Source organism: Phasianus colchicus, chromosome Z, assembly GCF_987193195.1.
Source record: "Phasianus colchicus chromosome Z, bPhaCol1.hap1.1, whole genome shotgun sequence".
In the NCBI taxonomy this organism is placed as follows: domain Eukaryota; kingdom Metazoa; phylum Chordata; class Aves; order Galliformes; family Phasianidae; genus Phasianus; species Phasianus colchicus.
Genome location: NC_143476.1, coordinates 25,094,339 through 25,108,561, shown reverse-complemented (window position 1 = coordinate 25,108,561; position 14,223 = coordinate 25,094,339). Strand labels below are relative to the sequence as shown.

Here is a 14,223-nt window from a genome sequence, read left to right as displayed (position 1 = left end):
CCTTTTGTACTGCAGCACCTGCACGCAGTGCTGTAGGTGAGGCCGCACAGTGCAGAGCAGAGGGGGCAGCTGTAGCACTGGGCCTGCTGCACCCGAGGGTATGGTTGGCCCTTTGGACTCCAGGGTACACTGCTGCCTCATGTTCGGCTTGCTGTAAGACAGAACCCTGTGATCCCTCTCCACTGGGGCTGCTCTATGCCTCTTGTACATATAACCAGGGCTGCCCCACCTTGTGCAGAATCCAGCACTTGCTCTTCTTGAACTTCATGCAGCTGCTGACTGGCCAGCCCTCCAACCCGTCAAGATCTCTCTGCAAAGCCTCCCTGTCTTTGAGGAATTCCACAGCTCCTCTCAATTTGGTGTCATCTGTATACTTACTTAGTATGCATCCGAATCCTGAATCCAGGACATTTAAAAAAACATTACAGGAACCCTACCTACCCTACCTTCCATTTATTGCAACATTTTCAGTGCAACCTGTCAGCTAGTTGTTCATTTACTGTATTATCTTTTTGTCAAGCTGGATATTTTGTCTAGAAGACCTCTGTGAGAAACAGTATTGAAAGTTTTGCTGAAATCCCAAAAGCTTATACAACTGGCTTCAATGATCACATCCTGCTGGGCAAACCACTGCCAGTTTTAATTACTACATAGGTATTCTTACATTCTCCTAAAGACAGTTTTTAAACTCTATGTTTACTAATTGCTTTTGTTTTGCTGTCTTCAAAAATAGAGTTTCTTACTAATTTTTATTTTAAAGTAAAGAAAATATATAACAAAGCTTCCAAAGAAACTATATGTATTTTTTCTCTTTTCTGTAGTCACAGACCCTGTGATCAGTAAGCAGAAAAACAAAAGTGATAGTCTGCTTTTTTTTTTTTTTTCCTTTTCCAATCCCTTGCTAACACAAATTGAAAATCACTTTGCTAGTACTTTCTAATTCAGTGGCTTTATTCTTGTTCCTTCCCTATATTCATCTGTCCATACATCACACATCTGTTACTATTACAAATATAGAATATAACCTTCATAGAAGATAATGCAGACTAAGAATCATTTTGTATAGGACAATCTTTGGTTGTACTCAAGATGTCCTGGCTAGTTCTATTTCATACACTACCTAGGTCATGCAGGACTTCCTAGGTCAATGGAAATAGGATTTAATTAGAAATTACAGAAAACCATCCTTGTTTCCTCTCTTCAAGGACATATCTTAGACAGGCCTACAATAGCCCCTAGGAAGACTGAAGGAGCTCATGAATGTGTCACAGTTATATGGACAAATCTATGTCCTGAGATACCCTGAGGCCACATAAACAACAGCTGCCCTTTGATTCCCAAATGCCTGAGTACACCCAGAGGGTTGGTATGCAATCAACATATCCAGATCAGCTTGCTGATATGACTGCAAAGTTAAGGAAAAGGCAGAGGTTAGGGCTGCATGACCTAGGCTGAAAGAAGCTTGCTTGCCAAGCAAGAAGTACAGAAAATCCCTATGGAGCAACATGCTATCTGAGAGAGTACTGCAATTACAAGGGGCTCAAATTAAAGCTGAACAAAAAGGAATAGTCCCAAAATAAAAGCAGCATTTTGCTAGCCTGTAGATGTAGAAAACAAATATGAGAACAGGGCACCCAAAAAGTTAGAGATGAATTCAACTTACCAAGTGATCCTAGAATGACAAGAATTGTTAAAATCCAGACAAGTACTCTTGAAATGTACCTGATTATAACCATCAAAATCATGGACAACACTGAAAAAAAAAAAAAAAAAGAGAAAAAGAAAAATGAGATAAGCAGAGAAATTATTTTAAGTAGGAATAGCCTTTCTAATTCTTCCACTGCACTAAGATCAGACTGCCTTCAAAATAATTTTTAGGCAGATTTATTTTCTGCATCTTACAGACTCACTGCACAGATAGTTAAGGAAATCAGGCACCTCTACATCTCCTGCTTTGGTGCTGCTGATTAAAACAAAAGAGAGCATAAGTACATGTACATGGTACACTACATACAAAACATAATGCGTACGTATAGACAGATGTATTTAGACAATGACATAACAGACAGCAAGACATGTTAGTACTCTTGAGTCTAGTAACATGAGCACACCTCCTCAAGAACACAACTTTGTGTTATTTTCAACATTCAGAATGAGTTATTTAACAAGCTCTGTTCACACAGTTCCACTGTCATTTAGGAACTACATATTAAAAAGACATCTTCAATGTCAGCCATTTAGGGAGTAGTGTACATTTCCACATACCTATTTGTATACAGTAGTAAGCTACTAAAAACAGGCTTAGATAATCACACTATCTAACCAATTATTTAAAAGTAAATTAACTATGAAAATATAAAAAAGTGGAAATTATCACATAGTTTTCTCCCTCAAGTTAAAACTAACTGTATGTAAAACACTGTACTAACTTCTAACTCTTAACCCAAAAGTAGCACTAACAATTCAGCTACTGATTTTCAGAATATTCTGGGCAGTTATTTTACCATTACAAGGCAAAACAATAATCAGCTCTCCACTGAGAGCTGAGAAGATACGCAACGGTTTCCTGTTTCTGTCAAGTGGTAACTAGCCTCTTCTTTTTATTTATTCATTTGTTGTAACTACAAAGGCAGATTAAAATAGAAAGACTTGTTTTTCAGTTACAGCTTTGCAGTCTTTTATTTTAACCTCACACTGCTCATACACACGACTAGTTCTGGTGCTTTTCATCTCACATTTACTATACCTGGTATACTCAGTGTAAGGACTTAGTAGGAGTATACCCATTAGGAAAGTAATTTATGTGAGTAACTAGCATTCCACTTTAATTTACAATATTTTGTTACCACAGCTCTTCAGTTTTGTGCAATGTGTCACTTTACAGGCCAGAAAAGGCCTGTATTTTAACTGAAAAACCATTCAGTACCTCTATACAGCTGGGAATTTATAGCTTTTAGGCTGTTTTTCAAAGGCCTGAAGTTGGATCTCCTTTTTTTTTTTTTTTTTGGGGGGGGGGGGGGGCGGGGGGGGGATGGAGTAACATAAATTACATTTCCTTCATAAAATTCAAGTATCCCTGCACAATTAATTTAAATTAAACAAACCAAAACAAGAAGGATAGTACTGTGCACCTCTCTGTCCTTTTTATTTGGAAGGGGACTTCAGTTGGCAGATGAATATTATAAAAGAAAAATGTGAATATTTTAATAAAAATGAGGAGAATGCAGATGCTCTGTTAACTACACCAAAACTAATCTTAGCTAATCAACTGTCCCACATCTTCTATCTCCCATCAGTGGAAGAGGAGAAAAAAACAAGAATGCACATGCACTGCTTCTGAAGAAGTCATCTAGCTGTCAAAAAATATGTACCATTCTGAACCATTTTCTAAGGGCTTAATGCTATAATACATGTTTGTTTGTTTGTTTTCTTCTCATATTGTGATTAGAGGGTGTTAACAATCTCCCACTGCAGTAAATAGCTAGTAATGAGAAAAACAATTACCTAGTGACAACAAGCAAAGTCCCATTATAATCTCTTTGCTGGTCATAACTCCACTAATCAGCCTGTGTAAGACACTACTGTCACTGACAAAGGTGATCAGGGCCTCTGCAAACTTGGCATAGCAGGAAATGTTCACAGGAGCACAGCGATGGAAGAATGGAATAGGTGCACTGGTGACACAAGAAAAAAAAAATCAGGAAAAAAAATTACTCCTACTTAATATAAATGCCACATCAACACACAAATGAAAGATGAATAGATGCAACCACTCCACCCTCATAACATCATAACCAGAAACCATGTGTTGAATGCACAAGTGCTGCTGGAATGAGGATGATTATATGGGAAATGATGTCGTTCTTACAAGTAACCCTGTGAAGTTGGAGCGCACATTCCAATAGCATATTACCCTCCCACCCATAAACAGTAAGGCTCAGAAAATGTATGTTCCTATGTCACTGAAACATATCTCATTCAAGCGTCACGTGGTGAACCAGCAGCTGAAACAATGCCTCTCACACATGTTGAAGTGGAGTACTGGCTCACATTTAAAGCAAAGAAATACCAGAATGACAATACTACTCTTAAAAGGACATATTTTGCACTTCAAGACATCCACATTTACAACTGTTGTCAAGCAAAACCAATACACATATTTTTAGTATTCCCCCATACTACACTTATTCTTTTACTAAATACTACAATCACAGTGTTTAGCTTCATTACTTTACTAAAATAATGCACTACATTCTCTGCAAAAAAATGCAAACATGTCTCTATGACTTCATTACTCCTTAACTGCTTTGGAAGCATCCTCACTCAAAACACTGGGGCTAGTATTAAACTTTTTTGAATGCTCAGCACAATTTGCTATCAGGTCTATCAGGGGAAGATAAAAGAGCAAAAATCTTCACACGAAAATTGGATGATTTTGTTTTCCAAATGTTTCCCATTTCTGGCTCATAAACAATGTCACCTCCCAAAGTGGCCTACTAAATCTTTGTGTCAAACTTCCCAATTGCAGTTCAGATGTATATTTCATTAATTATACACTCCTTTTTGTAAACTGATCCAATAAAAGAAATATATTTCATGCTAAGTCAATCTTTTATAGTTAAACTTATTTCATACTCTATAATGTTCCTTCCTTACAAGATTTCAGGGGATTGCAGCAGCAATGCACACAATGTTTTGCAGTATCCCCATTTCAGCAATGACTCATAAACCAATGATTTCCTATTTGTTTATAGCTATTTATAAATCTCAAGCCTTTCCAAAATTCCAACCTTTATCTTAAACACTCTGTGAGCAAATCAGCTGTGTTAGGCACATTCTTCCTCAGCATTGCTGCTTTTTATTTTGAACAGAAAAAAAAGAAAAAAGACAACATTCCTAAAACCATGAGAGTGTAATTATCTGCATGGAATTCAGGAGAAATTATGATTACCTTCCAGACTTAGATAATTAATAGATTCTAGGTTTATGATTGAAGTGACTGACAATTGTAAATTATACAGTTCCAATCTCACTGTGCCGAACAGACAAACACATTTGCAGGTGCTCATATTATAATCTACTGTTGGTTACTGATGAAGACAGCAGTTAAGCACAGCAAAGCAATTCCACATTGTTGTTAAAAAACAAACTAAACCAATACTCTATTTAAAAGACAGCTCGCGTATCCTCTCAGCCTATTTGGAATATGCAATATGCTACAGTTCATTATAAGCGTTAATAATGGGAAATATTGAAAATTGACTTTTATTTTACTGTTAACTGCTCCAACTTTGCACAAATTCTGGAGTATTTAAAAAATTGTCAATATCAGCAGCAATACACAATTTTTGATCTGGGAGTATGGAAGGAACTATTATCTCTGCAACATGAATAAGAAAATACCAATTTTGAAAAGTAAGTCTAGCAGGAATAAAATGCCATTCAAAAATCCACCCTAATAGGAAAAAATGTTTTTTGTGCACCACTTTGTATCACTTATCTAACACTCCCTATGTTAAAGTACTTAAACTACACATTTATTTTCCTATGTAATAATTAATTTCTAACTTTATCATAATTAATAAAAAATGAGGTTCCTACAAGTTTTCCTGAATAAACTGCACTCCCGAGAATTCATCTTTTGAGATTGACTCCTATTTCAGTGGTTCTGCCTCAATGAGAAAGGAAGGCAAGGTGTCCTGTTTAATTAAAAATGCAATAATAGATCTATTCTCTGTGACTTGTACTATCTTGTATGGCCTCTCGATCATTACTTGGAATACTGCATACTGAAACTGAATTGCAAGTTTCTCAGAATAATATGTTGCTTAATGAAGAATAAAGCAAACACAGTTCAAGCCAGCAAATGAAGTTAAGACCTCTACCTAACTGTTCAAGTATTCAGTTTCAGAAGATAACTCTTTTCTTTCACAATTATACCCACAGAAACCTATTATGTGGGAAATGCTGAATCATGGCCTGCATCTCTGACTGATCACCTGAGGTGTGCAATGAGTCAGCCCTGGCAGCTCAGGTGAAGACAATTCTCCCGTGCTACTGGAAGAGGTGGAGCCTGCTCCACCTCTCCTAGATCCCATTTAAGAGCTGACTATCACTAGAGAAGGATCTTTTTTGGAGACTGCTCCTCTTGGAGTCTTCTCAGTGAGTTCAGGACAAGGGTAAGCTTTCCATCCAATTCTTTGTCACTGTTACCTAGCTTTTTGTTTTCTATAAGCTTTACCAAATAGACTCTTGGTAAAGCTCCACAGAGCTGGTTGAGAGAGAAACACTGGAGGAAAAAGCTGCGTGGGTTTTCCTCTAGTGTTCTCTATTCCAAAACTAAAAAGAAAGGCTATGATCCACTGAGACTCTAGAAATTCTAGGCAGTCACAGCAGAAACGTGAATTGCTAACTGCACTGCTAGGCTGAACCGCTAAGTCAAAGGTACATAGAGCCTTGAAGGTGGTGGATCGGAGTCCATTGAGAACTGCACGGTGAGAAGAAGTCATCAAATATCAAGGGACAGACCTTGCAGCCTGAGCTACCTCCAATTCCACTGTCCTAACGGCAGTTAGGTGACGGTTTCTACATCTGAATCAAAGAAAAGGAGGGCTGGTAAGTTCAGCCAGAATGTCTCAGTCTACAGTGTGCAGGCTTTTCATTTGTCTCCCTCCACAGGATTCCATTTCCCCTCCAAATTACACCAATTTTCTCAAATAATTTAACCATAAAAATCTGAAAAACAGAGTGGATTACATATACAATACAGGCCTTTTCTGCCTGAGGGCATCAAGCTTAGACTTCTCAATTTCAAAAATATTCAAATATGTTGTACATTTTATTCATGCCAAATAACAAAGGGGAAATATACCACTGACACAATAGCTTTTTGGAAATAACTTGAGGCAGCGTTTCCACAGAATTTACATGGTATCATTAGAGTTCTAATATACTGTTCTACTTAGCTGTTTTCTTATTAAGTTACATTCATTCAGACTGAACGGCATGGGAAAACACAGTGAGAAAAGTCAATATATATCTGTCAGAAATTAAGACTGACAAGGCTTTTCAGTATGCAAGCCAGCACTGAAATTTTCATTTTTGTATTACACCTATAACAGCTGGGTAGCTGTGCAGAATACTGACTTGCTGTGGGGAAAAGTAAAATAAATAAATTCCAGCTGCTACATATATTAAAAATATATTTTCACCAGATAGCCTACCATAAAGACAAGAGATACTTAAAATTAGAGTTTCTAGAACTGACATTTTATTAAACTGTAACAAAAGATGATGCATAGAGCAAGAGTAGGCAGTTACAATCTCTACTGGATATGCTTGAAAAGCTAAAATGCGAGAAAACAGAACTGGATTCTTCTTGAGAAGAATTATTGATGAAAAGGTGTGCAATCACTTCTTTTCACAGAAATGCTTCCAGTGGAGCCAACACAGCTAGCAGTAGCAGAGTCTCTGGAGCAAGAGTCCTTTCTCTCTACTTCACAAAAAGCAGTCCAGCATAATATTTTGAACAATAAAACTCAAATTGATCTGTTTACAAAATAAAAATCTCTTTATTTCTTGAGCATTCCCACATTGGTCATCTGGGAACTGAAAGAATTAAAAATGAAGCACCTTGCTGCACCTGATTAGTTGACATAAGGTGCAAAAAGTGAATACTCAACATGTAATTTCTGAGGCATACTGGATTTTTGAGAGGGAAAATGACATAGTCACACATGGCTCCCTGAACTGCAGTGTTAGAAGGCAGCTAGCTGTGGGTAAAAGGTAGAAGAACAGCTGATACTCAGCACTGTATTGGTTACTTGAGACAGAAGAGAACTGAGTGATATCAGCTCAGTCTTACTAACACGTGTGGATAGTTCAGGTTTTCCTTTATGAGCTGCATTCCCAATGCATTTTAAAAACATGCAACAATACTAAACTAAAAAAGAATCCATCTGTAGAACAAGAAATTTATGAGGCATATTTTCTAAAGAACATTGAAGCGTATAAACAAAGTAAGACTCTGTTCCCTTCACCCCCACATCAGATAAGATGTTAATATTACCTCTCTGGAACAGGATATTTAGGACACAACTTGGCAGCCCTTGGATCTGTTGTATATTCTGATGGCAGTAGTTCATAGCTACACAGAGTAGATCCTGTTGAGAGGGGGAAAAAAAAGAAAAACAACTGATGGAAAAAAATCAAATATTCCTAATCTTTGCAAACAATATCAAAACTGATACAGGTTGTTGTTCTGTAGTGCCTCATGCTATTACTGCAATGTTATGCTACAGCTCCTCCTGTAATGAAGCATTGAATCAAGCTCAGCATACACTTCAGTTAACAGAATTGTGTTTTCCATCTAGTTTTGGATTTTCCAGAGTTTGTGAATTCAAGAGGAAAAGGCTGATTCATGACCCCATATAAAAGACACACAACACCTTGAAGTCATTTTTCCCTGCTACTCCACTACATTTTTTCTTGATTATTCAGAGTGTGAATATTGCATAATACAGCATTTATTACATTAATAAATATTCAGTTAAATTTTAAAAAATATTTTAAAAATACAACTGATCTATAGACTTCAGAGAAAAGAATAAAGGAACCAAACTGCAGAGGTTATGTAGTTGGCCAAATACAAGGTCTGACTGTATCAGATGTCTAAAGCTCTTAAAAAAGCTAACTATTCTACATGTACAAGCCAGTACAGTATTGTAAATATCAAATTGCCAAAAAGAAAACTCAAACATTATTTCAGTTTTACTTAATAGAACGTGCCTAATGGACATATACTACCAGGCAGCTCTCTTCCCATTTGTCTATGATCAACATACTCAACACTGACACCAGTGTTTCCAGGAATATAGCAATTGCCAAGTCAGATTGGAGCACTGCTTTCTCAGAAACAGGGAGAAGAGAGAAAGGCTATAAGTGGATGAGCTGCTTATCTAAAGTGAGCTTCTTCCCAAGCTTGCTTGCTTTCTAATTCTCCAGTGCAAGCATTCTGTGTATGTAAAAAAGAATGGTAAAGGCTAATAACTAAGGACATCTTGGTAATCCACAGGTACATTTTATTCCTCGTATTCTCAAAAGTCTTCGCTCCATGAATACTTAGTAATAGGGAGTTCTACAAACTGGATCTAAATAACATAGACATTATTAACTTTTCCACAAGTTAAACTGTGAGTCTTGAGAAACACTCTTCTCTCAGCTTGTGTGACACCAAACATAAGTACTATTCAAAGAAAGTGAGCATACTATTTGTAGTTGTAGGTATCTTGTTTACCATTGGCATATTGCTACTCCTATGAAAACATCTCTGTATATGGGCTGGAAGAGAAGACAGAACAGCTGAGGAGGCTATTCCATTCAGTCTCTGGAACACTAGTTAAGTATTGCTTCTACGGACTAAATTTCTGGGGGGAAGATCCAAAACACCAAATACACCACTAAAGAAAGTTAGATTTCTTGCAGAGGAAAACATCTGAACTCTGCTTTCAGTTCTATTGTTTGTGTGCATCCTGATGCTTCTGTTTGATTATGTGGATAACACTGTATTAGATTGAAAGACATGAGACAAAATTACCTTCTTAACATCACAGTAATAAAAGTAGTATTTAAAAGTAATTATTGTTCTTTTTGGACAAAAGGCACTATAATATTGCGGAAGTTTTTAATCTGGACACGTTGCTATAGGTATGAGAGGTATGAAGCGGGGTACACTGCAGGAAGCAGTCACATATGTACCATCTTTTACAGACATAGGGAACAAGAAAATATTTAACTGTGTTCTGCTTTGAATACAGACCAAAATCTAACTTATAGAAATTATTTCATGAAGAAGCAGAAGGAACTGTATAAAGACTCCCTGGCTGTGGAGGAAACTTGAAGCACGTTGTCAGTTCAGCCTGGAACCCTCCTGAGCATGCTCCCTCCTGTCATTCAAAGGAGCAATGAATGCCTCTGGCTGTCACCACCACCTCTTGACTGGGACTTTCATCCCTAGCAGTTGATATGAAGAAGGAAGTGAAGCCATCCAAAGGGACCTGGACAAGCTGAGTAAGTGGGACCATGTGAACCTACTAAGTTTCAACAAAGCCAAATGCAAGATGCTGCACCTTGGTTGGAGCAATCCCAGACATGTACAGACTGGGAAAAAAATTCCATGCAGGGATGGGATCAGGAAAGCCAAAGTGCAGGAAAAAGAACTTGACAAGAGATATGAAAAATATCATGGAATTCTGCAGGTACAATGGTCAGGAGACATGCAAATGAGAGTACATCCCCTTTAATAAATGAGAAGGAAGAACTGTCTTCCTTGGATATGGATATGGAGAAGGCTGAGGTAGTCAGTGAGTTCTCTGCCTCAGACTTCACTGGCAGGTACGCTTCCCACACCTTTTAGATCCCTGAACCTGCACACGGGATCAAGTGAGCAAAATACCTCCCACTGTAAGAGGAGAATGAACATGAGACCATCTCACAAGACTGAATGCATACAAATCTATGGGGCTGGTTAAAATGCATCCTAGGGTCCTAAATGAAATGGCTGACGTGATTGCCAAGCCATTCCTTCATATTTGTAAAGTCATTACTGTTAGGTTAAGTGCCTCTGGCTGTAAAAAGAAAAACATAACTCCCATTTGTAAGAAAGGGAATAAGGAACTTGTGGAATTACAGGGTTGTGAGCCTCACTTCAGTGCCTGGGAAAATCACAGAGCAGATCCTCCTGGAAGAGATATGAAAACACATGCGAAAGGAAGAGGTGAAACCAGGACAGTTGGTTCTGTGACATGTGACAGTGGCAAATCATGCCTTCCAACCCAAGCCGTTCTCTGATTCTATGAAATTCTTCACTCAGACGGCAATAAGACATTGGCAGAGGCTGCCCAGAGAAGCTGTGGATGCCCCTTCCCTGGAGGCACTCAAGGCCAGGCTGGCTGGGGGCCTGGGTATTCTGATCTAGTGGGTAGCAACTCTGCCCACACAGGGAAGATGGAACTAGATTATCTTTTTTCCAATCCAAGCCATTTTAGAATTCCATGATGATTCTATGAACTGCTTGCTCTTAGAGCTACTTTGGGCCTCTTGCCTTCAATTTTACATCCATGGAACATGCTTCCTTAGGACTCCTTTAATATGGGCTAGTCTAGAGACTAATCTTTGCGTAGCCTGTCTCAGTTGTGCTCTTTGAGTTTATGAGGGCTGGAGAAGCTAAATGATTAATTCCAGTTATCTACTTTGCTGAGACAATTAGTTTACCAAAGACATCACTATTATTCCTAACTACTAACACTCTTAATTGTTTCATAAACATTATAGGTAGAATTCAGAGAACAAACTGAAAAATCATTATATAATAGTTCTTTGTTACCTCTGCGCATATATTTCTTCTGGAGAAATAATTAGGCAAATAACATTCAACTGTCTTACATGGATTCAATTTGAGATCACAACATGATGTAACCTTAAAGAAAAATACTTCTGAACCATGTGGACTAACAGCTGCCCAGCCAGCAACAAATACACCAGAGTCTTCTGGTCTCACAGTGCTTTTTATTTGGTGCTTTCACACACTAGGTGGTATTCCGGAGATGCAACAGTTTCTGTCCCATGGCTTATCCATAAGAAGAGCTGCTCTAGGCATTAGAATATTTGTCCTAGTCATGGCCTCAAAATATCTCAGAAGATATGCTTTCCTTCCAACTTTAACACAGCCATGGGTGTAATCATCCCATTTCCTTTAAGAAAAAAAGAAAAAAAAAAAAAAAGATGGAAGCTTAAGACGCTGGATCATTTATCTGTGAGGAATTCTGCTGTAAATTCTACAGCCAAAAACCACAGAATAGGTAAGATGACAAGCAGTGTTTCCATAGAAAATGTAAGTTACTATTCATTGCTAACAGAAGTCTCTCTTCATTCCTCCAAATTTGAAAAAGCCTCAAGCTACCATGTAAGGAAATACACTGGTGCTGATTTTTCATTCCTTATTCACTAGGTTTGACAATTGTAATTATATCCTGCCAACAACCGTATGAAATAATTGCACTTAGAATGCGAGCACTAAGAATACATGAAGTTTAGGCTTGGATCAGTTTCCTACTTGCCAAGGGAGTAACGAAGACACTTCAGAAGCAAGAGAGTTCACATTTGATGCTTCATTTGTAAATGAAGCAGCATTATGTTATGCACAAGTTAGCATCAGAACTATAAACGAGTGAGAAAACAAGAACTCTACATCTCAGCCATCGATATGAATACAGTCTGAAGTAGTAATTAACATGGAAGCATCGGAGATCTGCATAAACATACCTATATATTGTAGACACTTCTGCTGTGAATGGTTCCAGGATACACATAAAAGGTCAGATGAAGATAGAATTTTACCTAAAAAATTAATCTAATTTCTGGGTCATACTAGAAACCAGAAAAGTACTGATGCCTTGAGATTAGCAAAATGGCACTGGATGAAGCACTTTGTGGTCAGGACTTCTTAGATATATACAATAGATACGTTCTCAGTAAATAAAGCAAGTTTCATTGTCTAGATCTATCCTTCAGAATCTTTCAGGAATACACTGTGTTTCAAGGAGGAGACTGTACGTAGCTAAACTCCTGGGTGTTCCAGGGGGATGTACCATCACAATGACATTCACAAAGTAAGGACGATAACACAACCTTTATGATGACAACAGAGCAAGAATTCACACATGTAATATGGCTCTTGTTTTCTCTCTTAATAATTAATAAATCTTACACTTTTGGACAATTCTGTGCCTTCCCCTAATTCTTTCACTGTACTCAAGAGCTTCACAATCTCTTTCCCAAGCAGCAATAACCCATTTGTAATAAAACACAAAAGATATACCAATGATTATTTCCTACCCCTTCATTCTGCAGGTATTCCATTACATTTGATGTTTTGTTCCACTATCACCAACTTCATATTTTTTCATGTAATTCTAAATAATTATATAGCAGTACCAAGATTCATTACCACACTGCTCCTCCCCTTTCCAAGTGGTTTTTTAATGTAATAAAAAATACTGTATTGGTGCAGATTACTGAAAGACTCCAAAGCAGCCTCCCTTTCTCTTGTGAAAACTGCTTCATTCTTTCTAACTGCACCCCATTTTGAACACAAAATAATTCTAATACCATGGTTGCAGTAACAGACAAAGTAGCCATACTGCCTTTTATCTCCAAAAAAAAAAAAAAGTTATTTAAAAAACTGGTAGTCAAAATTAATACGTTCAGATTCCCAAAGATCTTGTGGTTCATAATCTCTTTAACCATATGCCTACATCTAATGTGGAACAAATGGCTTTTAGAAAATTAAGGATTGAGTTCCAAACAAGACACTTCAATTGAGGGAAAGGATTAAAAATGGTAGTAGACGGAAAAAAAACAAGAAAAATGTCAGAATCTAGCAGTGATAACTACTATTTTTATGGTATTTCTATGGCAAATACTATCAGCATACTGTAAAGGTTTACTTTGATTACTATGTGTAAAGAAATTATTATCTTCAGACAAAAAAAAAAAAAGTGATTTCCCCTAGAGGTCAGAAAGATGCCCTCCTCTGATTCCCTTTATTGAATTTATTGACTTACTTCAAGTCAGTTACAGTAGCAGACTTAATGTACCTTCACCTCAAACTCTAAAGTCTACCTGAACTCCAAACTTGCCTGGTCTAGACACAGCATTCTCCTTATGGAGATGTCTGACAACACATATTAGAATAGAAATATTTCAGGTTCCTAAATCTGCATGTAGTTATTTACAAAACATATATGAATGCCAGTTCTCATAAAGACTAGTTATTACAAATAATATTTAATTAAATATGTCAGAAATTCTGGTCAGCTGTTTAGTGCTGTTTATTTATTTATTTGTGTTTTGTTTTTTTTTTTTTATACTGACACCACATCGCTCATATGTCACAATTATAAATTAATTACATCTTCAGAGATGTTAAGAAATGCTTTGGCAAGGCCTTGAAAAGGCCACTGTAATGTTTCCTGAATGTTATGCACCAATCAGCTTTCTGTAAAAAAAGAAACAATACACAACACACACTGTTTTTTTTTTTTTTTTTTTTTTTTTTTTTTTTTTTTAAGTGCGAAGACCAAACAAAAACATCAAATCCCTGCCTGAAATGTTCTGCTGGGTGAGAAAGTCCTGGAGAGATCAGCCAATAATCAGTTCACATTA

General features: G+C 37.2%; 1 protein-coding gene across 4 annotated transcripts in view; it reads right to left on the bottom strand.

The window, feature by feature from the left end:
• The window catches only part of SLC44A1 (solute carrier family 44 member 1), a 68,243-nt gene that overhangs the window by 21,386 nt on the left and 32,634 nt on the right, over positions 1-14,223 (bottom strand). For all 4 annotated transcript variants that reach the window (XM_090130513.1, XM_031607754.2, XM_031607756.2 and 1 more), the window contains 3 exons: positions 8,069-8,162; positions 3,505-3,674; positions 1,664-1,753 (listed from right to left, as the gene is read on the bottom strand). In XM_090130513.1, the coding sequence (XP_089986639.1) occupies positions 1,664-1,753; positions 3,505-3,674; positions 8,069-8,162 (354 nt within the window). The remainder of the gene's footprint in view (positions 1-1,663; positions 1,754-3,504; positions 3,675-8,068; positions 8,163-14,223) is intronic.